This window comes from Zalophus californianus, chromosome 12 (genome assembly GCF_009762305.2).
Source record: "Zalophus californianus isolate mZalCal1 chromosome 12, mZalCal1.pri.v2, whole genome shotgun sequence".
NCBI classification, from domain to species: Eukaryota; Metazoa; Chordata; class Mammalia; order Carnivora; family Otariidae; genus Zalophus; species Zalophus californianus.
Window position 1 is genome coordinate 74,305,484 of NC_045606.1, and position 27,373 is coordinate 74,332,856.

General features: G+C 41.5%; 1 protein-coding gene across 8 annotated transcripts in view; it reads right to left on the bottom strand.

Moving 5' to 3' along the window:
• Positions 1-1,285: 1,285 nt before the first annotated feature.
• CTTNBP2 (cortactin binding protein 2) overlaps positions 1,286-27,373 on the bottom strand; it is a 151,026-nt gene continuing 124,938 nt past the window's right edge. For all 8 annotated transcript variants that reach the window (XM_027573508.2, XM_035723254.1, XM_027573512.2 and 5 more), the window contains 9 exons: positions 18,759-18,911; positions 18,437-18,624; positions 15,052-15,230; positions 12,314-12,519; positions 11,455-11,640; positions 9,115-9,178; positions 7,558-7,690; positions 6,388-6,486; positions 1,286-2,391 (listed from right to left, as the gene is read on the bottom strand). In XM_027573508.2, the coding sequence (XP_027429309.2) occupies positions 2,194-2,391; positions 6,388-6,486; positions 7,558-7,690; positions 9,115-9,178; positions 11,455-11,640; positions 12,314-12,519; positions 15,052-15,230; positions 18,437-18,624; positions 18,759-18,911 (1,406 nt within the window). In that variant the 3' untranslated portion in view covers positions 1,286-2,193. The remainder of the gene's footprint in view (positions 2,392-6,387; positions 6,487-7,557; positions 7,691-9,114; positions 9,179-11,454; positions 11,641-12,313; positions 12,520-15,051; positions 15,231-18,436; positions 18,625-18,758; positions 18,912-27,373) is intronic.

Below are 27,373 nucleotides of genomic sequence, written 5' to 3' on the forward strand. Positions count from 1 at the left end.
ATTCAGCTAGGGCAGTTTATCATCAAAGACCTTCTTATCCCAAGCCACCCCCACCACTAGGCTCCCTTATATTGTATTGACTTTGAAAGATTTTTGGCCATGACCTCACATCCCAGGCCAGCCCATTCATGTTTACATCTATGTCAAACAAAGGCATCACAAAATGTTTTTACTTTGATAGACACTAGGACGTACTGACACTTTCCACTCTACTTCTAAAAATTGCTAGTTGTGACTCACTAAATAGATATAATGATCCATTAGATCTCTACCTGTATTTTGAAAGACCCCACTCTAAATGCCTTCTTTAGAGATCTTGCAGTCTGCCGTCCAATTAGAAAAAGTGTATGCGCTGAATGTTACTGTATGGATCAATCACTAAAAGCCATCTTAATCATGTATTTCGAATTTGGTTTTGTCTTCTCTGGTGCTTGAGTACTCTAATGGGATCTTTAGCTTCAAAAAAGCAGTTAAAACGCAATGCTTAGGAATTCAAAGTGGACATAATCTGAGCAGGTGTACGTAAGCCGGAGGAAACACACATCAGAGCCAGCTCCATCCAGGTATATTGGTCTCTGATTTTGAGAGAGTTCTTCAGTCTGTGTGAAAAAACTTGAGAGTAGTTATCAAATGCCACCAGGGCACTAAGAATTTGAGTCCAGTTCAAAGGAGTTACTGTGTTGAAGCCTAAGACTAGTTCCCCGGCCTCTGTCTTCCATCCACCCTCTGTCCCTTGCTCTAGGCCCACCCCCCCCACACACCCTTCCCTATACAGAGGTCAGAGCCGAACACCCCCAGGATTCGCCTTGTCCAGATGAAGCCCAGGCAGAAGGCCAACACGTGTTGGAATCGAGTTCTTCCCTGCTAGAAAGATCGTCTCTGATTCATCCCTTGTGGTGTAATATTAACCACCCATTAAGATACTTGCAGATATTTTTCGTAAAGTTTAATACAGTATCAGTGTACATGTGTGGACTTCAATGTAAACCATTCTGGCCAAGAGAGGGCTTATAAGACTCTTAGACAAGTAAATCATTCTTGGTATAAAATCATACCTTTTGGGAGGTATTTATGAGAGAAAAAGATGTTTTGTTCACTGAACACCTAATTCTTAAGAGCTCCACTTAAATGTTTTATTTAATACTTTCTAACAGGGGTGGGCCTTTCTGTGAACAGCTAGTGAAATACCAACAGGGAGAACACATTTTATAATTGAACACAAATCTCTGTTGCATGGATAAACTACTAAGAGCTATAAATAGAAACTACAGCAAAATTATTTCACTAATTCAATATTTTATTGATGTCAAAGCATTTTAACTTTGAGTTGTATATGTCATTTCATTAGTAATTTTTGAAGAAACACTTCCAGAAAATATCAACTTTTATCAGTTGTGCTACTAGAATTAAATCGAAGAGGGAGTAAACTAAATTAATTTATTGAAGCATTTGCAGTTATATTCACTTAGGTACAAAACTTTTATAACAAAGATAACACTTTTATTGCATTATATAATTTCATATTTTCTGGAGTCATAATGCAAACTCTGATAAGCATAAATATACATAATGCAACCAATCAGCAATGTAACCATTAAAAGATTTAAAATGTAAAACTAGAATTTAACAGGCAAAATATTTAATATGGCTTTTAATGGAAAGTAACTATTTAGAAATTATTTGTTATTGCCCCATTCTAGTCATTCAAGTGAACATAAAGTTATCTCTATTTAAAAGCCAATGTTGTACATTTTATAACATGTACGCAATATGCTTCATGGACTTTCTTAAATATACATATATATATAGATATACAGTACACTGACAGTTCTAATACCCCTGAACATGTTGATTAAAACTATTACAATATTTCTATTATAAAACTACTTGAAAAGTTGGCATCACCTCCTCGTATTGAAATTCAATCCTACAGAATTGGAAAGAAAAAAAAAAAGCAACAAAATGTTGGTTATAAATACATTCTTTACAAAAAAATTGAATAGTGGTCCCGCACTCATACTTTATATTACAATGAAAACATTGCCTTCATTTTAAGGTATTTACATCTTGTTGTCCTTGGTTTCTGTGTGAAATATATTGGTTTCTGTGTGAAAGATATAGAAGTTGAGAGTGAGACTATTGTAGGCAGGCCTATTTGTTTGGTTTTCCTACTTGTTCGTTTTTGTGGAAGTTTCAAATCTCTTCTTTTGAGTTGTTGTTGATTTCTATTTGCCTTGTATTTCTGCTGCTGCTTTTGGTGTTCTGGGAACACTGGGTGACTTTACTTCTAGGAACAGGAAGAAAAGATTTAACTCTTGAAACACCCAACTCAGTCTTTGATGGACTGTTGCTGCATTCGGCCGGTTGATGGCTGCTGAGAGGACTGACCCCCTGTGAGAGAAGAGAGCAGAACAGGCCTGTCACGTCTGACCTGGTGGCCAACCGCTAACAGCCGTGCTCACCTCCCGCTCTGTGTCTCTGCACCAGCATGGAGGAGAGTCTCCCTGAACACGGTTCTCCTGCAAAACCAAACAGCAGACTCTAGAGAGGAGAGGCTGAGTGATTAACTTCCTCCAGACCCACCACCTGATTTTCATTTAGGCCCTTCGTGGCTTCACAAGACTCCGTGAACCAAAGTCACAGTCTGGCAGCTTCCTGAAGTCCTGGCCCTGAAGACATCACCAAATTGGATTAGTCAAAGCTACCGTCTCTGTAGGCAGCTCCACAAAAATCAACTCTCTCACTGTGTGGGTGAGTCACCTAACTTTTCTGCCTTCCTGGAAACTAGATATTAAATGCTCAGAAAATAAATATGTGTTGATTAACAGTTTAACTACAAGACAGGAGCACTGCTCTGCGTGTTTCTTCCAGAGCAGAGACCATCTGTGCTCTAACAGGGGCGCTTCCCTTCCTGCACAGCCGCAGAGCTGGACGGATGACGTGATTTGTCCCCAGTCTCAGAGTGAGGACGCTGGGCCAGACCTCAGGCTCCCACCTTTCACGCGAGGTGTTTGCCCTTAAGAGTGTCTAAAATTCTGCCAATCAACCAACATGAAGGAAGGCTTCCTCTCTGAGCTGCTCCCCATGCCTCCCAAGCAGTTGATACTGACTTCCTCTCCTTTAATACAACTAAACAGTAATGTAACCATTAAAAGATTTAAAATGTAAAACTAGAATTTAACAGGCAAAATAGTTAATGTGGCTTTTAAAGGAAAGTAACTGTGTGGATTCCCCTGGCCTTTGAATTCTCCTGGGCATCTTCTTAAATCTGGAAAATGGGACTTAGGCCTGGGCCTAGTAAGACTAATCCCAGCTTGTAATTTGTTCTAGAACACCAGGCAACTCAACACATAAGTCATATTTAGAAGAAATAGCATATTGTGCTAAAGGTAGCAGCTAGGTGATTGCCCAGAGAAAGAAAAGGTGATACATGGTGTTCTTCGTTGGTCCGCCCCATCGTTTGCATCATGAAGGGGGGGGGGGGGCGGTGTGCATCATTATGGTCTGAGACAGGAAATGCTGACATGAAGTAACAAAAAGCTTCCCTTGCAGTTAAACATGTGCTTGGGGTGTTGAGGGGTGAGGATGTAACAGGAGGCATGTGGAGAACTGCTCTGCCTTACTGAGGACCACACACCGTTAAGGCTAGGAGTGTAAGAACAGGGCCAGTGACTGATACACAGAGTGTACTTGGGCATCTAAGCACAGGTTGGAGGTGTTTGCCCTAAGGCTAAGAGGTACAAGAGCCTGGAACTAGGAGAGTTCACGGTGTTTTAATGCTTTCTGGGCTAGGACCCAAAAGTTCTATTAAACATATAAGGTTACTTAGCAATGTTGTACCTATTAAGCTCAAAGAAAACCACTAGTTTGTATAGAAAAGTGCTGCACCTAAATTGTTTTAAAGTAATACTGTTAAATTAGAGCAATTCATTCATTTAATACTGACTCACTGCTGGAAGTTAGGAGGATACTATAATCCCTGCTCTCTAGATGGGGAAGTTGGGGATGGGCTGGGGAGAGAAGGAAAGGAAAACACTGTAGAGAAGATGGTGGTGAGATGGATCTTTGAGGAGGTAGAGGGCCGTGATAAGTGAAGGGGGAAGAAAGGGTGAAGGCAGGAAGCTGTAGAGGAGGGTATAGAAATAGTGGATTACATGTAAAAATAAGGTACATAAAGCTGTATCAACCCCTCGAAAGATACATTTAGAAACAAAGGGGCTGGACAAAACGGAGGCCCAAAGTCCAGGTGGCACCTCAAACCAATTACATCAGAACCTCAGGGTGGAGGGAGCATGATCTGGGCACTGGGGTTTTAACAACAAAATCCTCAAGTGGATTTCATTATGCAAAAATGAGAATTTTTGCTTTCGGGGGAGTCATTTGGTTTTCATGAGAAGAAAACCTATCCATGGCTGTTGTATTAGTCATTTAAATATGTGCATTTGTTTTTAATTTAGAAGGCTAACCTGCCACCAGATTAATAAATCCCACTACATTCCCTTACTGTTGGAGCAGTAAGGAGTTCTGTTGTGACAAATGAGGATTGTCGAAAGTGATTTCAACTAAGCCAGAGAGCTCTTACTTTAAAAGAATTACTTCCTGATAACAGAAGAAACCAGGCATCTAACCAAGAACTGCGAGCCGAGTTTATCAGAAGGATAGAAAAGAAATGAGCCTGCCAAGCTTTCAGAAGGCTGTCCAATGTGCTACTTTGCCCTCTGCTGGCAGGTTCTGAGAAAAACGCCTCCTGGCCCTTGCCAGGGAGCCCCTCCACCTGTGTTCAGTGTGCGGAGGAGCAGCTAGCTGTTCTAATATCCACCTCAACTCAACCCCGTGAGAGCCCAGAGTGTATACGAGGACACATGTTTTCAAAGGTCTCTCTTAAAACCAGGCTGACCTGAGTTGCCATGAGCGTATCCCACTTTCAGTACTATTTTTTGTGGACAGTACCTTATTGTAGTAACCAATAAGGTCCTATGACAGAGTAATAGGGGTACAAAACCTTGTCTCCATGAGGCATTTAAACAATGGCAGCTGGTCAGAACCGGTCAACATTTTTACACAGGAAAGTGACTTGGCCCTTGGAGAAACAGGTTCACGGTTTTTCTTCCCAGACTTTCCTGGCCTTTGCATGGACTGACTATTCTACAAGGAACCCTAAAGCGTGGTCCCGCAGGCCCAAGAAATGTGTTCAGGAGGGACAGCTCCTGACCAAAATGTCTTCCAGCCAGAATTCGCAGTTCCCCAAATTATGTTTTTGCTGTGCTTTCTAAACAGTTCCCGACTGGGGAGGGGCTGGGGGAGGCAGACATGATAATAGCAAGCCAGAAAGGTCCTGCTCTTCTTCGCAGATCATCATGTTATATATTTTTTATTTGGGACCTCAGCCTTGCCAGTGCTTGCCCTCTTCTTCCCCCAAAACCTACAGCTCACATGTAACTAATTGGGAACCTCATGAAGCAGCAGGACAGCAGAGGCTGTGGTGAGCAGACGATGAATAATTTACTAGTCTCACCATGCTCACTTTATAATCCCTCTCTCTGCAAACCCCCCAGGTCTTCATCAGCCGCTGCAGGAGGGGTTGACAACACGACGTGGGCCACACTCCATGCAACGTGGTGAATAAAACACCTCTTACTACGGCCTCTTATGAAATCTGCATCCTCACAAAATAATTACCGGGTAAGAAGTAGTTTTATTGTGTGTGCTCACCCAGGAGTACCATGCTGGGCCATCTCTGGGCTTTTATTAACCATAGTCCTCGCTCTGCCACTTACCGTCCTGCCTTGTTTTCAAAGGAAAGCCTCTCACTGAAGCCAATGTGCATTATCGCAAGTTAAAAAAAAAAGTCCTTTTTAGTTCAGTTTCTTACGTTTTTGGGCAGAGCACAAGCAGGGGGAGCAGCAGGGAGAGGGAAAAGCAGACTCCTGATGTGGGGCTCCAGCCCAGGACCCTGGGATCACGTCCTGAGCCGAAGGCAGATGCTTAACCGACTGAGCCCCCCACCCCGGCGCCCCTAAAAAGGACTTTTTTTTTTTTTCAGGTGTGATAGATCTTTACATTATTTAGCCTGTTGCAATTCTAAAATGCAGGAAACCTTAAAGGTTCTCAAATGAATACATTTTAAAAATAGAAGAACCAAGACAGAAGTCTCATTATATATACTTTTGACACACACAATGCTTTTCTACATCATTCTTTCAAGCTATTATCTAAACAGTGATCTTTCTAACCTTGATTAACTACTGAACATTTACTTTTACTCTACTTCTCTTTTCACAGCTGTGATTGAAAAAGAATGCTGTGATTCACACTGAAAGAAGATTTGGGAGGTCCATTCCACAGCAATCCTTTTTTGTCTCATTTTGCAGGGAAATGGGCACTTACCTTCGGTGACACTGGCATTCTTGGATTAACAGTTGCTGAAAAGGCAGGGTTGTCTCCTGAACTATCAAACCTCCTTAAATCATCCCTGGAATCAGCAATCTGGCGAAGAGACCATTTATCAAGCCATAGGTATACACTCAAGGCATAACTTAAAGTCACTATAGAAAATCTGCATTTTCTGTATGTTACCTTCTTCTCTGACCCTCAGGAGCTCTATGAACACACCCTCAAGGCCTATACTCTTCACAACAAAGACTCCAAGCCTTTAAGTGAAACTACCAGAAAATAGATGAGAAACAGGTCCTCCTCCCTTAGAGATTATTAAAAAAAAAAAGTCAAAAGAAGATGACCAGATGATAAGCCCTATAGAAAAAAATCTGTCCTGGCAAAATTGTAAGATTTTAATCATTACCTTATTTTTCCAGTGGGTATTTCAGCTCATTTCCAGCAAAGGTTAAATCAGACTGTCAATCTGACTTTGTCCCAGAGATTAGGATTGTTCAGATGTAAGAGTTAAGAGTCTTTCGGTAGCACCTCACATTATAACTACCTTCTTATCCTCCCTTTCAAGTAAAAGGCCTTTATCAAGGAAGTCTGGTTCAATTTGCTGCAGCTAACAGAGTGCCAAAACAAGTTGAACTTGAAGCTGTTGACATGGCCTTTGAGATTTTGGGTCACTGATTTCTATATATGGATCTCAATTTTCACGGCTGAAAAGGCTATGACTATATGCATTACAGAGGCCAAATTTTCTTGTAAGGAAGGTGGTGGCTTTTCCTCTGTCTATAACATGAGTCTGCTGTGATGCTCTCTTTTTGATAGGTGACTTGTATACCAACATTAGAAAAACGAAAAGGAAGAAAAGCCTAGGGAACCAGGGATGCCTGAATGCGTTGGGCGTGATTTGTGCTAATGCAATCAATATGCAATTTTAACCTCAGGTCTTTCAGAGGAGTTATGAAAAGCAAGCTGTCCTTAATAGAACTCCTTTTTTTTTTTACAAAAGATACTTTGGAAGAAAGGGCTTTTCTAAGCAAGGTAAAGAGGGTTTGATTTGGAGCATTAACCATACTATTCAATCAGGAATGTCTTTCAGGGAATGTGTGTTCTGATGTGGCTCTAAGCTGTGGGGGGAGCCAATCCATGTCCTCCCCGCTTTGTACTGCTTACCTTGCTTATATCAGATTCAGATTTGCTGGAGCACATACTCTGAAGTTCCTTGACAAGGTCTGCTTCATCATCTGAACCCAGAGAGAGTCTTTGTTCCAAATTCAATGTCAATGATAAATCGTTCTCTAAAGACCTAATACAAGGTTCAGAAAAGAGTTTTTCAAAGTGGAAACCACAATCCAGTTTTGGAGTTGGGAGGGGGCAGGAAAAGAGTTTCTAAATATCCTTTAAAAAGAGTCTGAAATGTCACTTGATGGCACAAGTTTGGCAACTCCCACTCAAAATTTTATTCACTGAGAAATCTACTTGGTTTAGAACATTCCAGTCCTCTTTTCTTCCCTTTCTCCAAGCCTAGATGAAACTTAAGACATGAAATACTGGGGAAGCAGAGGGACAGTTTGATACCCTGGAACAACTATAAATTTCAAACTTGGCTCTACCACTTACTAGCAACATGGCCGCAGGTCCTATTTTCTTCTTTTTGCTTCCCTTAACACTTCAGTTTCTGGGTTATCTACATGATAGAGTTACTGGGGAAATTACAGAGGCTGCTGTATATAATGGATTCCGTAGTGTGCCTGGCAGAAAGGTGCAGGTGTTACGGTTTCCTTTATCTTTTCTCTCTCTTTACACTTCCCCCATCTGTAATTCTGTGAACTTGGTTCTAAATGTTACCTGTCAAGTGACAGGACACACAATTTATTGGGTTACAATGAAGAGCTATTTACACACTGCCCAAACATTTCCATGATTAACCAAATCATCTTTTGTACCTCAAAATTTGTAAGCTAAAATAATTCCCTAGGAGCAACATAAGAAAATAAAGTGATCATTTTAAAACATCAGTCATCTAAAGCCTGTTTATCATATCTTTATGTCAAAAGCATTAATGATCAATTTGATAAAAAAGCCATTAATATTTCTAATGTTTTCAACAAACTACAAGCAAAAAAGCCTTTATGTTAAGTTATACTGAGCTTAAAGAACATGTTTTTTAGTTTTCATGTGAAGGCGAGAATATGCCATCCCAAAATGTGTCACTTTGGCTGGTGGGTTATTTTGATCTGAAGTCAATCAAGACCCATCTGACTCATTTCCCTTGAGTACCTAAAAGAATTTAGAATTTAGAAAGAGCTACTACCGGAGCTAAGGTTTTTATCTGAAATACCCCTCTGTCGGGCAGGGCAAGCATCTGCTCTTATCATCCTGTGATTCACCCCCTTCCCCTCAAAGCGCCAGGCCCCTATACCATTCCTTAGCTCAGGTTGACAATATAACCCTCAACTGCCTGACATGGCCTTGAGTCTCCTATCTTTGGGGCTTCCAGACGTAGGAAATTAAATTCATTTTTCTCCTGGTAATCTGTCTTATATCAATTTGATCATTAGACCAAAGAATCTACAAGAGAAAATTTTCCTACCATTACACATTCATTTGTTAGATTTCAGTTTAATACTAGCATTTCAATGACCTCTTTTTTAAAATATATTAATAGCATTATAGATGTACAAATAATGAAAACATGTATTGTTCGCTACAAGTTAAAGGGAAACTTACTTTTGTTTTGACAGAGAGGCATTCCTGTTATAATTCAGCTGAGATACAGCTTTAATTTTGCTACCTGTTTAAAGAAAAATGTAATCATTTTCAATAGAATCAATCATTGTCCCTGTGCATCTTGAACTCTGTATTTAAAAGAAACAGACTATGGACTCTGTTCTTTGATACTGTTTTCGGATTGAATCCATCTTTTGATGGAGCTCCCTGCATAGGATTGCTTTTATAAATGAATGGCCCCTCTTCTAAAATTGTATGAATGTTGCTAGCACAAATTATGTCTAAAGAATGATTTTGAAAAGTTGAATATATCCTCATGAAGAGGTCATCAGAGACCATCTCCATACTAGTTGCTCTGCCCATATTTTGTCGTCTTTGTCAGAAAGGGTGGCTAGCAGACTTCCCTAATTACCATATAGGTGCCTGGGCTTGGTCCCCTCTCCTGAAGCCTGTGACCTGACATCATAGCTTTTCTGTTTTATATCAGAAGAAAAAGAGGCTGGGTCTTTACCAAACTTTATAATCACCCATCGTTATCTGTGTAGAATGCAAAGTGGTTTCTATTTTGATAAACAATGGCGTCAGAAAAACCAATAGCAACCCAAACATTGTAATATCAAATGGAACTATTGGGAAAAAAATTTACCAGTATAAAAATGAAGTACCCCAGTTACGCACAACTTTATTAATCTTTTGAATATGGTTTCATATTTCTAAGAGTATAACATTTGATATATCAAATATTAAACTAAAATTAATTTTATATTTATATTCAATATTGTAACTTTTTAATATGTTACATAATCGTTTTCTGAGTTTCACTTGATATTGTTTTAAATTCATATTCACTTTATTGATTTTGTTTGTCCACTCTAAAGTATACAACATTGACAATGCTTATTGTTTAGTTACTTGGCTCAAGCCAGAGGCTGGTCTTAAACCCTACAGAAATTGTAATAAACTTGGAAATGATAGTGAAGAGCCTGGGTGGGTGTCCTGTTATCTGAGTGCTTATGGATTATTCCATGTACCATGGGATTAGAGTGGCATGGATGGAGGAAACAGTATAGGACTCGCAAGAAACAAAAACATGGGTTGCAGAGCCCCGTGATAGGGACAGACCGCCAAAGGTTTCTGAACCTCAGTTTTGTTACCTGGAAATGGAGAAGATAACCCTCATCTTAGAGCTCTTTCGCACTACATATAGGGATAGACAAGTGGAAGGTACAGTCCTTGCTGCAGAGGTCGTTTCAGGAGTCTGTAAGCCTTAGGAGGGGGCTGATGTCTAATGACTTTACTCCCTGAATCAAACACTCTGAGAAGTAATGGCAAGCTCTTAAGAATCAGAATATATCATATTATAGATACATAGCAATCACCTTAAAAAAGTGTAAGTAAACTCTCATTCAGTGACTTTACATTCAGTCATTAAAAAAAAAGTCTCTGTTTATGGACACATGCCTGGGGTAATTAAAAAACTCCAGCATATTAATATTAAGCCTGTATTTTGCTGATTTTTAAGTATGAAGACATTAATGAACACAGGCAATTTTTCATGTTTCAAAATTTTAGGCATATTCTCTTTTTAGCAACTCTACTATAAAATGGGCATGAAATTATACATAACAGAATATGTTGGGGGTGGGAGGGGCTCCCAAAATTACATATATGAGAAATGCACAATGCATATGAGGTTGGAACATCTTTTCATTCTTACTCAAATATGGATTTCCTTTAGGGAAGTCAATTCGTATAATTACTGATTACCCTATTACCAAAGCCAAAAGGAATAGGTCTAACACCAGAGATAAATGTGTTTTATCCTGTTTGAATAAAAACTTACATATTCTTTTTTTATGGAGGATGTTCCATTATATTGAATCTTTTTAATAATTTAGGAGAACATAAACCCTAAGAGGGCAGGAATTTTTGTGTTTGCTCTCTTTCCAGTGTGTAGACTAGAAGCTGACACAATATAGGACAAAGAAATGTGTAAAACTGATTGACTCACGAAGGCCTTAAACTGGTATGAAACGTATCTCCATACATACTTTAAAAAATTTAAGGTTGGCTCAGAGATGACACAGAAAAGGAGAAAACTTGGCCTAAGTACAACTGTTGTATTACATAGATTGAATGGTGGATGCCACAAACAAACGATTATTTCCTCCCAGATATTTTCGGAAATGTACCTACTACCCCCTGTTCATTCCCTGAGAATATGCATTGAAAACCTCAACTTTGTTGAATGCATAGTGAGAAAAGTAAAAGCACACTCGCACTCCGAAAGCAGAGCCTGAGTGCCCACGTGCCTCCAGGCAGCATGGCCGCCTCACTTACCTTCCTCGCTTAGGCCTGGCTTACTCCAGGACGGAGGAGAGAAGCGGCCAGACTTCTTGCGAGGACTGGTGCTCACTTTTCTCCAGGCACCACTCTCTCCTTTCTTTTTGCTACAACTGTTGTAACTTGAGACTATAGATAATGGGAAACCTCCTCCTTTGAAATCAGCTGTGTGCTGGTCCAGCTCTGAAACAACACAAATCATGTTTTGCCAAAAAGAAGGCAGTGAGCCTGCGTTTCATAGTCAAGTAAAATATAACAATTGCAATTCTCCAAAAAATATTCTTCAAAATCATGGCTGTGCTTAATACCCAAGCAGGGGTGTTGTGACCCAGCAAATTTTACTTGGGAGATCTGGAATTACTGAGCCAATAATTTAAAAAGAGTTCTCATATGATCTTACTTCTGTGTGGAATTTGTAAAACAGAGGATCATAGGGGAAGAGAGGAAAAAATAAAAGATGAAATCGGACAAACCATAAGAGACTCTTAACCATAGGAAACAAGAGTTGCTGGAGGGGAAGGAGGTGGGGGCATGGGGTAACTGGGTGATGGACGTTAAGGAGGGCATTTGATGTCATGAGCACTGGGTGTTATGTAAGACTGATGAATCACTGAACTCTACATCTGAAACTAATAATACCTTATTTGTTAATTGAATTTAAATAAAAAAATTCTTAGGAGGAAAGACTAAAAAAAAATTTAAGAAGTTCTGGGACAATGGTGTCAAATGTACATTAAGGTCGAGATAATTTCTTTACTTCCGAAGAGAGAAAGAAGAGCTCCCTTATAATGAATTCAAACAAGTATTATGTAAGAATGAATTTCCTCCCCTCCCCTCCCAGCACCAACCGGCATACCTGCTCTCTGGAGGGGACAGCCATGCAGCACAGCTTTATTGAGCAAGATGCTGAGAGCAGCTTTAACCACAGCCTGCTGTCCTTGGCTCGGGTGGTTTCTAGCAGTTGTCAGCCCCAGGCCCGGCTGTCTTCTCACGGAGGCTCTTGACAATATTGCTTCTTGAACTCTGGGTGCAATGATAGCATTCCACAGCTTAGCCATCCACCTTGCAAGAGAAGGGCAGTTGGCAGTGAGGCCCGGTCACAGATTACACACCATACCACGAAGGACAGGTTTGAAGAGCATGGAAAAAAACATTAAGTGTTTCTACAGATAGGCTAACTTTCCTAGGTAGTTTTGAAATAAGTGAAATTGGGGCACCTGGGTGGTTCAGTCAGTCAGGCGGCTGCCTTTGGCTCAGGTCGTGATCCCTGGGTCTCGGGATCAAGCCCCGCATCAGGCTCCCTGCTCAGCGGGGAGTTTGCTTCTCCCTTTCCCTCTCCCTCTGCTGCTCCCCCTGCTTGTACTCTCTCTTTCAAATAAAATATTTTTTAAAAAAGTGAAATTATCCAATGTCAAAGATATTTGACTTTGCCTCAAAAGTACAATGTTTTGCAAATGAAAGTGTTTACATGTCTCTTTCCTTTTACCTTCTAAGATTACTGAGAGCAGGAACCAATGCTTAAGTGTGTGTTGACTGAATGCATAAATAAAATACATGGAAGGGAAAGTAAATTTACAGGCGGAAGTCTAGAAAAAAGATTTCCTGGAAATCGATGTCTAAATAGCTTAAACTTATTTGCCATATGTCCTTAATAAGATACATATATTTTAATATTTCTGAAATTGGGGTAGATCTTGTACTCAGTGGCAAATTAAATCTTTCCACCCCAAGGCCAAGGCTCAGTGTTTGCACGTGGGTGGGCTTAGCTCTGCAGAGCGGGGATGGGGTCACCAGCTGTCTCCCCAGATGGACTCTGTAGTAACAGCTGTAGCAGTGGGACTTCACCCAAGGTTGGGGCATCCAATAGCAACTGAAATTCCTTTGTTGCAACATTTAAAAAACACTTGTTTCAAGGCTGTAGAAGCTAAACCACATTCCCGGTATAATGAAGTTTTCAAAGCTATTAGATATTGGCGTAAGCCTTTCAAGACTGTTAGAACTTTTGCCCAGGTATCAAGCATCTGTGTATTTTAAGCTTCTCTGTTAATGTCTAATGATATGTAATTCAAGAGAAAAAAAAAAAACTAAGAGGGGAATAAAGACAAGAATCTGGTGTTCTGTACCAGGTGTCAGACCTGTGCAAGTACTCCTAAACATATTAAGGGGTAAAGATGGTAAGCTTTGGTTTAAAAAAAAAAAAAAAATAGTGCTTCCTGAACATGGCTGTTGGGAGACAATCCTCCATGGCATGTCTGCACGTCGAGTGTCCACTTTGGTTCTCAGCTCTCTTTTCAAGGATGTTTGTTAGTATGGCAAACAGCCTTGGAAGAGACAGACAGGGTCTCCTTCTGGAGAAGGCAGATTTGTTTCCTTACTAGGATAATGAAAGTGGTGTTTCCTTCCAGGGCAAAAGGTGGGCAGATTTGCTAGCACCCCCCTTTAGGAGCCTGGGGGATTCTCAAGCTCCAAGTTCGGGAGCTGGGATCCATGGGCCACTGTCAGTCACCCCCCGCCCCCCCCCGGGGCTTGAGACGCCGGGAGAGCCACTGCACAGGTGAGGCGCAGGCTGGGGCTGCGCTCTGAGGGCTGAAGTCCTTGGCTTCTGACCTAGTGTCACGCGCTTGCGGCAGCCGAACTTGTTAGCTTGCAAGTAGCGTGCACATCTCACAGCAGAGTCCCTGTAGTTGTTGGCAATGATAGGAAAGGCCCAGATTAGCTCCTAAGAATCTTGAGACTCTGGATGTGAAAAAGGCTTAAAGTTAATTGTAATACTGATGAAAAAAAGGTGATTACACGAATAAATGTATCTCTGCTATTCAGCAAGAAAACGCTGTATACATTTTATTATTTTAATTCTTCCTTTCCCCCAATTAGCTGTTTTGAAATTGACCATTTGTTACAATAGAGGAGATAGATTATTTGTATGCCCTGCTTTCCAAAATGGATTTCTGCCCAGGATGCCAGAAAGTACAGAATCGATGCTAACAGTTAATCACAGAACCTTACTAAGCTGGATGGTGATACATTTTTTTCCTCTTGATTTTCTATTTCATTAACTTTATTGTTAATATGTCTATTCTCATAAGCTCTTACAAAGGAAAACACAGTATTTAAGTATCATTAATAAAGGAGGAAGCTTTTTCTTTTTTTGAGAGAGTGGGGGGAGGGGCAGAGGGAAAGAGAATTTTTAGCAGCCTCCACACCCAGCACATGGGGTTCGAGCTCATGAACCTGAGATCATGACCTGAGCTGAAATCAAGAGTCGGACACTTAACCAACTGAGCCATCCAGGCGACCCAAGGAAGCAGCTTTTTAATTCATCAACAGAATGTAAGCTTTCGTTTTGGGTTATAAGATCCTCGATGAATTTCTCATGTAGGCCTTTCCCAGGAGACACACCGCACTGCCTGTTGAACAGGACATTGTGGAGACTTTTGTAACAGCTGGAAACTGCTACTTACTAGTTCTCAGTAAAAAGTTTCCTTAGGAGCTACTTAACAGCAGATGAGTCATGGTCGTCCTCCGATGGGGAGTGCAGAGCTCCTCGGCCACGGCTCTATTTTAAATAGGTAAGTAAGGAGAAGTAGCACTTACTTCACTGTCGCTTGGGCATGTCCTGGGACCACAGGACAAGACAGGAAATATTTGGGCCCGAGAAGTGCTTCCGGTGCGCCCAAGCGGGCCAGGCAGGAGTTGAGCTGGCGCCAGACGGCCAGGGCCCAGTCGACGGTCTTGCACACGGGATCACAGGGGGAGGGCACCTGACCTCTGAACTATGGAGACAGAGAGGCCGGACGTGGGGCGTGGCTTAGAACAGTGCTTCTTTTGTTTTTAACCGTTCAAAAATGAAAAATACAAACATTTAAAAACTGTAAAACAAAAACATAGCTGAATCTGATCCACCTGACGCGGCTGAAGGAGGGACAGCTAATACTATTAAGTGTGTTCCATGAGATACAGATCTGTAGCTTATTACGTGAAATGAAAGCGTTCAGACACAAAAGAGCAGTAAGAAGACTAGGAAACCTTACACAAATTCTTAACTGTAAGTTCTGGTAGAAATTATTATCCACATGCATACAGAGTACTTCACAGGGCTTTGCACACAGTAAGTAGGTGTTAAAAAAGGATTTTGATTTCATGAAACAATATTTGGTTAAGAGACAAGATGATCCATCTAGATCTGTGGCATGTTCACTTTGTATTAATTTTAATTTCCTTAGGAGGAAGGTCTCAACTAAAATGCTAACTTCACCAAAATGTACAGAACTCTGCTGGCATAAAGAAATTTGTTTTCAAATTTTTAAACACGCAAATTTTAAATAATAGTATGTAATATACATGGTTTGATGGCAGCAATTCTTTTTAGAATTATGTTCTACAAAATCAAGTCCCCTTTTATTAGTATAGAGGGTTCACAAAAGGACAAAGATTTCCTTAGTATTAGGAGAAATATCCTTCAATTATTTAGAAGTCAGATACAGCAGTTAACTCAGTACTTTAGAAGAAAGGGATTCCTATAAATCTTGGTTTTACCAAGTTATTATGATACTAAGACTGGGGATAGTTTATGAATATGGGTATGTCCTACTTGAAGGAATATAATTTGGCCAAGTCAAAATGAAAGAGTGGTTCAGCAATCCTAGCAGCTCTGTTAAAACGGTATTACTGTGTTACATGAGGCCTTGGGAGCTCTTACAATTTCCCTTCTCTTCAAAAGAGGAACAGTTGTATTTCTCTGATACTCTTCCTGCAGGAATGAGATCATGTACTACAATTAATGATAGTTGAATATTTACTTCTTCTTAATAAAATTTACAATTATTGTTTATTAAATACATACCAGTAGGATGCCTGGTATTATCCTGAAAGGCCTCTTGACTTAATATTCCTTTCAGGAATTGGAGGAAGAAATTGTGATCAAGGGCCAGTGTATGTCTAAGTACCCCCTCCCCAAAGATTTGGTTCTGTTAAACACTTACAAGATTTCCCATTGCACACGTACCCAAGGAACCTGTTTTATTAACCTACTTGAAGTGACTCTTGGTAAGCGAAAGGTATTATCCCTCCCTCTTCCTATTCTTCACAGCACACCCCACATTCCCATTCTCAAACACAGTGGGGAAGTAAAATAAATCCTTTACAAACTATGTGTACCAGTGAGCTGGATGTGGGAGAGGTCCATTTTACCTGAAATAGTGCCACATCTACAGAATAAAACTGGGACTTTTCAGAGGATAACATGCAAATTCATGAGGCCTTCCATATTTTTCCCTTAGGTAAACTATGGACTTTGGGTGATTATGATTTATCAATGTAGGTTCATCCTTGGTGAAAAAAAATGTACCATTCTGGTGAGTGCTAGACACTATGCATGTATGGAAGCAGGGGGTATGTGGGGAATCTGGGTACCTTCCTCTCATTTTTAATGTAACCTAAAACTGCTCTTAGAAAAAAAAGTTTTTAAGGAAAAAAACTAGTATCTTTTGTGATTATTTATGTGAATTTTTTTTTGGCAAAGAAATTTAAATATGAGTAACATTAATGGAAGCATCAGTAATTTGCAAAGCTACACACCTACAACTGTCATTACCTCACTTTTCTTCTTACTGGTGGACATGATATGATGGCCTAGCTTTGGTCAAAAGCATGTATTTATTACCAGCCCGCGGATTTTAACAGAGCTTGGGGTAGATGATTTCTCTGATTAAATTAGGAATTTCCGATACTAACTCACAGCACTAGTGGCAAGCATAGTTTACTGAATTACCAAAACCATTCCCACTCCATTATTTCTCCCCACTCTCCTCCCCTGATCCCCCACCCACAAATGCACGCACAGACAAAGAATTTTGTTCAAGTACTTGGGGGGAGAGCTTCCGTCTTGGGAAGGTAAGTCTAGCCACGATCTGGGGCAACAGGGTGGGCACAAAACCAGTTCTGATTAATGAAACAGGAAAAGTCTTCTGTTTCTGGACGTTTCAGAAAAAGATGTTTTCCTCCCTGATAAGGAGATTGAGAAGGCCTAAGCTCTTTCCCCGGTAGTAGCATCCAGGTTCCCCCCCTTTGACATGACTGGGTGTGGGTGTGGTGCCTGAGGCCCTGCTGACATCCTGCAATCTTGAGGGGAGCTCAGGAGACTTCCTCCAGACCCAGGACCTGACATCATGGAAGTGAACAGGTGTCAGCAACACCTACCACAAGACACTGGTTATGTGAGGAAAAAAATGCCTTTTTGTGAAGTAGATAGCATAGCGGGTGTTGTGTTCTTTACAGCTTAAAATATGGTGATAGAAGACACTGCCCCCTCCAAATGTGGCCTGTGGTGCTGGATTAAGGGACAAAGTCTTAATTAACTCAAGCTCTAATGTTTCCAGTCAATCTCAACACTGAGATCCTAGCTTGACTTAAGAATATTAATTAAATAGCAATGTACTAGGCTTGGTCAGCACTAATTTTGTTGTTTGGGAGGATAGAGAATATTTTATTCCAAAATAATTGCCGGGAATTATAATCACGCTTGAAAACATGGTAAAAGCTAGGGAACTTTAATCTTCCCTGTGACTTTTTAATATTTACTCTAGCGCAGTGTCAGTCATACGTTAAAACTAGCTTGAGTGGATGGATAAGGTTTTGAAGGCCCTGAGAAAGCAGTAGCCATTCCTGAGACGACGAGTGTTTAGTTTTCGGAGATAGCCTTCTATAGCATTTAGAACCTGGAGAGACTCCTCGTCAAGAACAGTTAATGACTGTAAAACCTATTTGGAGTAAAACCTATTTGCTTTTCTTTCTTTCTTTTTTAATACTTAACATAGTCCAGAAACTGTTGCAGGTTTTATATGCGTCATCTTCTTTAACTCCGGGTTATCTAAAAATTGCCCTTGCGCGAGGCTGCACCGGTCAGTATGTGGTAGAACTTCCAGCCCAGGGCCCCCTGACGCTCCGGCCCCTCCCCCTGGCAAGAGGCTGCCTTTGTTACCTTACTGACTGCTTTCCTTCTTAAGAACCTCTGCAGCAGTCCCTGCATGGGCTCACCGTCCCACCGCAGCTGAACCCAGCGGAAATGCTGCTGCACCAGCAAGTCAGAGCCCTGGAGGCAGGCCTTGGTAACAGTTCCCATCAGAAAGCAGTTCTTGTGAAAGTAGTAACATTCAGATGGTCCATTTCCTAAAACAAACCAAAAGCAACGGCCCAACCTCAGCAAGCCATGCGAAGAGACAAATGCGAAGTCCAACAAGCCTAAGAAAGAGGAACAGGAAGGACAACTCCTACTCTGGGCAGGCTCTTGCCACTCTCTTTACCTTTTTGCAAAGTCCAGGGGCTTTCGGTGCTGCGGTTTTCCAAAGGTGCCAGAAAGTCCCCCAGTAACTCAGACAATGAAGATTTTTCCAAATTCTCTAAGATGATGATGACTTTCTTGTTCACGGGAGACTGTTTCACGGGGATGAGACAAGCTGTGGTCAGAAACAAAACTGAGTGATTAAAGCTTTTACAAAAATGCCTATGAGCTGGTTAAAAAAGTCTAAAGATAGAAAGTGTTAGATGTGACATAATCAGAATGCTCTTTAATTGCTGACGGAGGAGGAGGACTCTGGAAAAGAGTTTGGCATTGTTTAATACAGTTGGAAGCGTACACAATGATCCACTACGAGTTTCACAACACATCCCAATTAGAATCAACCCCAATTCCCACTGACAGCAGAATGGATCCATAGACCGGAGAGCACAGTGAACAAATGACAACAAGCATCAACATGCAGGACTGTCACAAACAATATAGTAAGAAGCAAATCACAAAAGGATACATATAATATGGTTTCACCAGGTAAAGTTCAAACACGGGCAGTACTATTTAATTTAGGGATTCACAAGGTAGTAAAGATAGTAAAGAGATTTAAAGGTAGTAAAACAATAAAGAAAAGCAAAGAAATGTTTATCACAGAAGATGGACTAAAGGTTACCTCTAGAAGGAAAAGTTTGTGAATGGGGATGGGGCACAAGGCCACATTCTGGAAGGCGGATATAATCTATTTCTTGGCCTGGGTGGTACCTAAATGGTTATTTTATTTAGCATTATTCATTAATCTATAAATATACGTAGTATGTATTTTACGGAGGTACATTTCATAATACAAAAGGTCAGAAACGCTTAAATGACCTTTAAATTACACATTTGTGAAATATTCATAAAATTATGGAGATTAAGGACCTCAGAGAGAGAAGCTGATCCATCCTATCATTTTACAGACCTCAGAGAGGTTAAAGTGGTTTGACTAGGGTTTCACGACCGTTGTAAGGAAGGATTAAGACTTCTGATTTTTTTTTTTAAGATTTATTTATTTGTGAGAGAGAGAGCAGGTGTGTGCGTGCCTATGCCCACAGGAAGCGGGGAGAGGGAGAGAGAATCCTCAGGCAGACTCCACGCCGAGCACGGAGCCCAATGCGGGCCTCCACCCCAGGACCCTGAGATCATGACCTGAGCTGAAATCAAGAGTCGGACCCTTAATCGACAGAGCCACCTGGGTGCCCCAGGACTTCTGAATCTTGCCTTAGTGGACCTCCTACTGAAGAAGGGGGCACTAAACCACATACCGACCCCAAACGAAAGATGGAAAGTAAATGGAAGATTATGATAATATGTAGGAAACGATTAAGTCCATAGACAGAATGTACTTGAAACAGTGCTTAGCACCTACTAAGTACTCAAATGTTAATACTGTAGTTAAAACGTATATACTACTTCCTGCATACCAGTGAATTAATCAAAAATTAAAATCACTTTTTAATTTTTAAGCTTCCAAGATGCCTCAGTCTTAGCCAAATTAACCTTGAGAAAAGGAGATCAATTTAAAATACTTGAGAGTAATTTTATCAAGTATTTCACTTTTCACAGTAATTCAAAATAGATTATACTCTAGTCCCCCTTGTTAGTCTAAGCAAATGCATTTTCACTTTCAAAAGAACTCCTTGAACATTGTAAATGAATCTCTTCTGAGACTGAAATAGCTTTTCTGCACACTATGAAGCTTTACAACTAGAAAACTAGAGACAGTAACAGCCACCTTTCAATTTCGTTGTTTTGTGGGGGCTAACACTAGCGTCTGCTGTGTGCCCAATCCCCTTCAACACAGCTATTCAGTAAAAAGTGCTAAAAATCTGTGCTGCTCAGCACTTAAATGTTCTTGCAGAAATACATTCATTGTGGAAGTATGATACATCTATAGTTCATTAAAACAACAGCGATAAACAAACCTTTTCTACCTAGTGATAAAAACGAGAGCAGGTTGAATGGTACATGTATCTGCTTTCCTATAACCAAGGACTAACGGTCTCCAGTTTTTCCTGCATTTGTGTTGAGGGTACGGTTGGCTCCAGCGGACCTGAAGCTGCTGCATGCAGCCAGAATCTCTCTACAGGAACATATATCTGCATTTCAACAACTGTTCATCCATTGCCCCCTTGCTGTATGCCTATGCTGTGGCATACCAGAGGGGACTGATTCTAACTGGGGGATGTGGCATTTTAAAATGCACCTGTTTCAAGGAATAGCATCTTGATAGGTAGGCAGGTCTTCAGGAGAAGGCTTTCCAGTTGTAAGAGATGGCATTGGCAGAGAATGGAGGCTGGGCAGGGCTCAGTCCTTCAAGGGACTAAGGTACCGAACAAAGCTGTCTGAGATGGAGTTAGCAGGGCTGAGGGGCTGATTGACTTGAGAGAGGTGCAGAGAGGAAATGTCATCAACAGCTCTGGCGTTCCCACTGGAGAAGAGGCTTTGCAGTTCAGGGAGGCAGAGCCCACGTGGGGCATGGGTGGGGGCGATGGGTGAGGTCTCGTGGGTTTGAGGAGGCATCCTGTTGGAGATGTCCAGCAGGTGGTGGGACCTGAGCATGGGAGCAGCCAGGGAGAATTCAGGCTGGAGATAAAATGAATGCGTTCACAGAAGGGCCAGAGAGCTTCTGGAAACTGCTTAACATTCTCTTGGGTCCACGAGCAAGGGCTGTATGGCTAATCAAGTAATCGCCCACTAAACGGACAACCTGTGCCCTAGACAAAGGGGTTGGGGTTCCACCTCATCTTAGTTTATCCTGGTGTCCCATGACAGACCGACGCCGGGTCAAAGAGACTGGGTTTCTCTGATAAAAAGCTTTGTCTTTAACACTGCTAGTCTCATGACCGTATTTTTTTAGTCACACCGACTTCTCTAACTACTTAAGTTCCACATCTTTAAATAGGTTGGTTCAAAGGTAAATTTTATTTGCGAAATAGCATGTGTCTCCTTCAGACTGTAGAGCAGAGTTTCAGGTCTAACCAACCCCAGGAGCAGGAAGTTTCCACTTTGAAGGATTAGCCAGACTCCGATCAGGTTCCACAGAGATGAAAGGAGGCCACCCACCCCAAGCTATAGCTGAAGATTTCTTTTAACCTGCTGCAAGTCAGCCATTTAGATTCCTTTGCCTTATGCTACTGCAAAGCTCTATTTCTGAAATGAATCTACTCTTTTTGTCCTTTCTTCTTCCAACTTTATAGGCTGTGTCAGCCCTGCTCCTCTCCTGCAGATTGGTGATCCTAATCAGATACTTCCTGGGCCAGGCTCTGTACCCCAGTTTTGTATGCCCTTGTATTAAAAGTTCTGGAGAGTCAGTTCTAAAGCAATACTTGTTGGGTTAAAAATAATTAACCTATTACATTTATAGTTAAATCCAAACTCCTTTGTGTCTAAAGTGACCACAAGTCCGTAATCTCCCCCTTAGAATGGAAAACAGCCTGTCTTTCACAGTCCACTTAAAACAAGGCTCTGCAAGGATAATGCTCTGAGTCCAGATGAGAAGCAAGGGGCAAACCTTCCAAGAGCCTCAAGTAATGCAGGGTCCAAGGAGGTGAACGAAGTTATGTAGACTCCAATGACCATATACTCCTACTATTATTATGGTAATTCTATCTTTATTACTTCCAAAAAGGAAAGTTCTCGCAAGAATTCAGTGTTACTTTAAAATACCAATCTGGTGTTTAAAAAAAAATTTTTTTTTTACTACTTACTGTCACATGTAATTTTAAAAAGTATCCGTCTTGCTGATCTAACAACGTACCTTACACTGAGGCAAAATTTGACCCAATTCTAATACACATTCACACCCTTTTTACCAAACAGAGCCATATGCTGTGACTATCTCTCACAAAAGGCAATATGAAAAGGAAGATGTTATTTTTCTTAATTTCATTTTCTTAGGAAGGCATTATTTTAAAATAAACAACAAAATAACCCTTGGTCACATCAGTGCTAGGTCTTTTTTTCTTTAAATGTGTTCTTCTGTTCTACATTCTTTTCTTCATGGGAACCATTTTATTTTAATCTCCATATTAAGTTTTAGATTCTTTTTTTTTTTTTTTTTGAGAGAGAGAGAGAGAGAGCAACAGAGAGTGTGAGCAGGGGGGAGGGGAGAATCTTAAGCAGGGCGCACAGCCCGATGCAGGGCTCCATCTCACAACCCTTGAGATCGTGGCCTGAGCCAAAATCAAGAATCAGATGTTTAACCGACTGCGTCACCCAGGTGCCCCTTAACTTAATTATTTAAAATACATTTGCTACTCTTCCTTCTTATAGTTTGCTCATGTATTTCTTTTACTCATTCTCTGTGACTCTCTTTGCTGGCTTTCATCTGCAGTCAGAGAGAGGAGCCAATAAGGTAATACATGTGCTGTGCATAGTGGAAGATTAAAGTTCAACATCCTAGCCCAGCCTCATCCAAGTCATTTAAATCTCTTCCTGTAGAGGAAATAAGCTTAAAAGACAGGAATAAATGTATTCCTTACAAATCAGTGTATTCCTCACTTACAGTAATATAATTTGATCAATTTAATTTCTTAGTAAAAACAAACGCAAGAGAAAAACCAACAGATAACTCCTATTCCCTCATCATTCTAAAAACCGCAGTGGGAGAGCCTAGGAACACCGTCTCCCTTGCCCAGACCTCTGCCTCCTCTACTCTCTGCCCTTCCCCACCACCTCTTGACCAAAAGGGCATTCCCCGTTGTGTGCTTTCTGCACTACAAAAGAAGTGACAGCACACCCGTCAACGCCGCCTTCCCTTCGGCTCACACGACATTGCCCTGCCATGCTCAAAACCCTGGGTCCCCACCTACTCTGCCTAACGTGCACTCTCTCCGTGATCCCTCCACTGGGCACCAGTCAAGAGCAGTGGGTCCTAGGGAGGAAATGATGGGCATAACGCAGCGTTTTAAGGAAGGAGGGGGATGAGGATGGACAGCAGCAAGGGAAGATCGGGGACCGGACCGTAAGCCCCCCACACACGTTCAGAGAACGCCTTTGTCCTGCAGCCACTCGAGCAGAACAGCAGGAAAATGACAAGGGCAGCTCTGTGTTGTAGAACGATCCCTGTGAGGGGCTGACCAGAGGAAATACGAAGGGTCAGGGCGCCTGGGTGGCTCAGTCGGTTAAGCGTCTGCGTTTGACTCAGGTCATGATCCCGGGGTCCTGGGATCGAGCCCCGCCTCGGGCTCCCTGCTCTGCCGAGGGTCTGCTTTTCCCTCTTCCTCTGCCCCTCCCCCTCGTTCATCCTCTCTCTAAATAAATAAATCTTTTTTTTTTTTTAAAAAAGGCCTTAGCAGACAAACCTGCATTTGTATCTTACTTTTGTTACTAAAGAGAGAAAAAAGATACTTGATAATTATAAGTTACTGAGCTGAATAGAGAATAAACTCCCGTCCCATTTAAAGGTGATACACCACTTCTACATATGAGGGTGGTTAAAATGGAGATTATTTTTTGGCTTCATTCTGTTCAAAAACTTCATTTTTAAACTCCAAATCAGTCTATCTTTATGCCCTATCATCACCTACTTCACGACCAACTTTGACACTCTGTCATCTTAACTCTTTCCACACGCACTCCAAGCGGCTCTTCCACTTGCAGACACCTGAAGATGACATATGACCAGCATTCTGCCTGGACCACTTCTTCTATCAGGAGATTCCCCCACTCATCAGCCAATAATTATTAGCTATCAGTGTACCAGGCAAAATAGAATAAGGTACAGTACTAGCCTTCAAGGAGCTCACCATGTGTGTGTGGGCCAAGGCCAAAGCTCAAATAATACCCTCACTGCCTTGACCTATAGTTAGGTGGGACACAGTTATGAACAAAAGCTACTGATGTTCACTAGAGGGAGAAGTCCCATCTGGAGGAATCAGAGAAGCCTTCATTTGAGGTGTCCTTAGAGCATTTTAACAGGGGCTTTTTCTGTAGTTTCCAAAAGGGCAAAAACCATGTCTGTTTTATTCAGTACTGCACAACATAATATTTTGCAAAGCACTGGCCATGTTGGTAGTCCCAGTGTATGCATGTAGGGGGGAGGTGTTTACTCATTCTCAATGAGAGCTGCAGCATGAATGAAGTCTCAGAGAGTAGAAAAGCAAAGGACACGTAAATAAGAAATTGCATATTCTGTTGGAGCACAGACATCTGTTTTAAAAGGGTCAGATATTCTAAAGCAGACATACGAATGGCCAACAAGTCCATGAAAAGATACATTACATCACTAATGATCAGGGAAATGTAAAACAAAACCAGAGTGAGATATCACCTCATGCCAGGCAGAATGGCTATCATCAGAAAGGCAAAAGATAACAAGTTCTGGCAAGATTGTGGAGGAAAGGGAACCCTTGAGCACTGATGGTGGGAATGTAAATTGGTGCATTTCCATACTATGGAAAATAGTATGGAGGTTCCTCAAAAGATTCAAAATATCACATCGTCCAGCAATCCCACTTCTGGGTCTATAGCCAAAGGAAATGAAATCAGGATCTCCAAGAGTAATCTGCACTCCCATATTCACTGCATCATTATTCACAATAGCCAATATATGGAAAGAACCTAAGTGTCTGTCAACAGATGAATGGATAAAGAAAATGTGGTATATATACAGAATGGAATATTCTTCACTCCATGAGAAAGAAGAAAATAGTGCCATTTTCAACAACACGGTGCACCTTGAGGGCATTACACTAAGAGAATTAAGTCAGACAGAGAAAGACAAATACTGTATGATATCACTTACATGTGGAATCTAAAAAAGCCAAGCCTATGCAAACAGAGTAAAATGGTGGTTGGCAGCGACTTGGGGCATGGGTGAAGGAAATGGGGAGATATCAAAGGATACACAATTTCAGTTATAAGATGGGTAAGTTCTGGGGATCTTATGTACTGCAGGGTGACTATAGTTAGCAATATTGTATTACATACTTGAAAGTTACTAAGAAAGTAGATCATAAATGTTCTCACTTGTGTGAACAGAGGTACTAGCTAATGTTACAGTAGTTATTTTGCAATATGGAAGTATATCAAATCAACACGCTGTACACCTTAAACTCACACAATAGTATATCTCAATAAATCTCAATTTAAAAAATAAAGGGTCAGATAAGCCAATCAGGTGGATTAATGTCCTTGAATGGAAGGCCTTGCACGGCACTGACTTAGTTCAGTGGGCGATAGAGGGATGTGTGGGGCAGGAATCAGACAGCTTTTAACTAAAGGGTCTGACTGCCTGTGAAGGATGTTAGAGGAGGAGAAGCAGTAGACAAGCAGCCATTCATAGGAAAGTAGATGAGACACAGGGAGAGCGGGCCTAAGGTTGGTACCAATGGGATGGATGAAGAAGGCGTGCTGGGGTCCATCTGGCAGGACGTGACTATGGACTACGTGGGACAAAGACAAGGGGTCCATGAATGAGAGAATCTGGGAGTGCTATCTGGTCCTCATATGGCTTTAAAAATTGAAATAACTGACAACACTGAAAGAAGAAAATCCTACATTTTCACATAAAAAGGGATTTCTGACTTATTTTTTTAAAGCTTTATTTATTTGGCAGAGAGAGAGAGAGAGACAGCTAGAGAGGGAACACAAGCAGGGGGAGTGGGAGAGGGAGAGAGAAGCAGGCTGCCTGCTGAGAAGGGAGCTTGACTCAGGGCTCCATCCCAGGACCCTGGGATCATGACCCGAGCCGAAGGCAGATGCTTAATGACTGAGCCACCCAGGCGCCCCGGGATTTCTGACTTCTTAAAAAGTCACAAGAGCACTTGACACTGGATCTACACTGCCATCAGCAACTAGCTGCCGCAGCTGAGAGTTACTACCCTCCTGTATATGGAGACAGGCCTCCCCGCTCCCCGCCTTTACTGTGGCCTGTTGGCACTGTGGACATTCAGGTTGTCAAGCCTGCTGACAAGACCGGAGTTTCAAGTGGGAGAGGCTGAGAGACTTGTGCCACTCACCAAATTGGGAAATAGGAAGAGGAACTCTTAAGATGTCCCCCCCCCATCCCCCGCATAGGTTTAGAAATGCTGTGCTGGTCACCTCTACATCCTTTATGACCTGATTCACTGCTCATTTTCTCAGCTCTCTAAGCTTAGGGCAGAGAGCAGAATTCAATCTATAATTGTTATCTGTTCTGACAGGGTGAGAACAAAATATTTCAGCTTCTTACTGTAAGATGAAACAAGACTGAAAGTTGGAAAAAATGTAGTCAGCTTCTGTTATAAGACCCGGCGGGGAAAGAGAAGTGTCGGCACAGGAGAGTTCCTAAGGAGCTGTGGCTGGCAGCTGGGAGGGGCGGGCTCGGTAGCAGTCTGAGTCCTGCTTGGCTGTGTTCTTGCTGGGGGTTCTTTGGTCAGGGTCCCCCAACCTCCTGCTTCAAATGTTTTCACGTTTGTAAGTCAGGGAGTTTACGATAGGGCCTACCAGAGTCAGAGCTTAATCAAGGTTAGTGATCATTAGTAAGAGCCGCAGAGAAAACCACTTTCTGCAGGTAACTGCCACTAGTTTCTGAACAAAGACTGACCCGCGCACCACAGTAACATTCCGATTCTGGTGGGATTTTCCTGTCCTTAAAATGTGGGT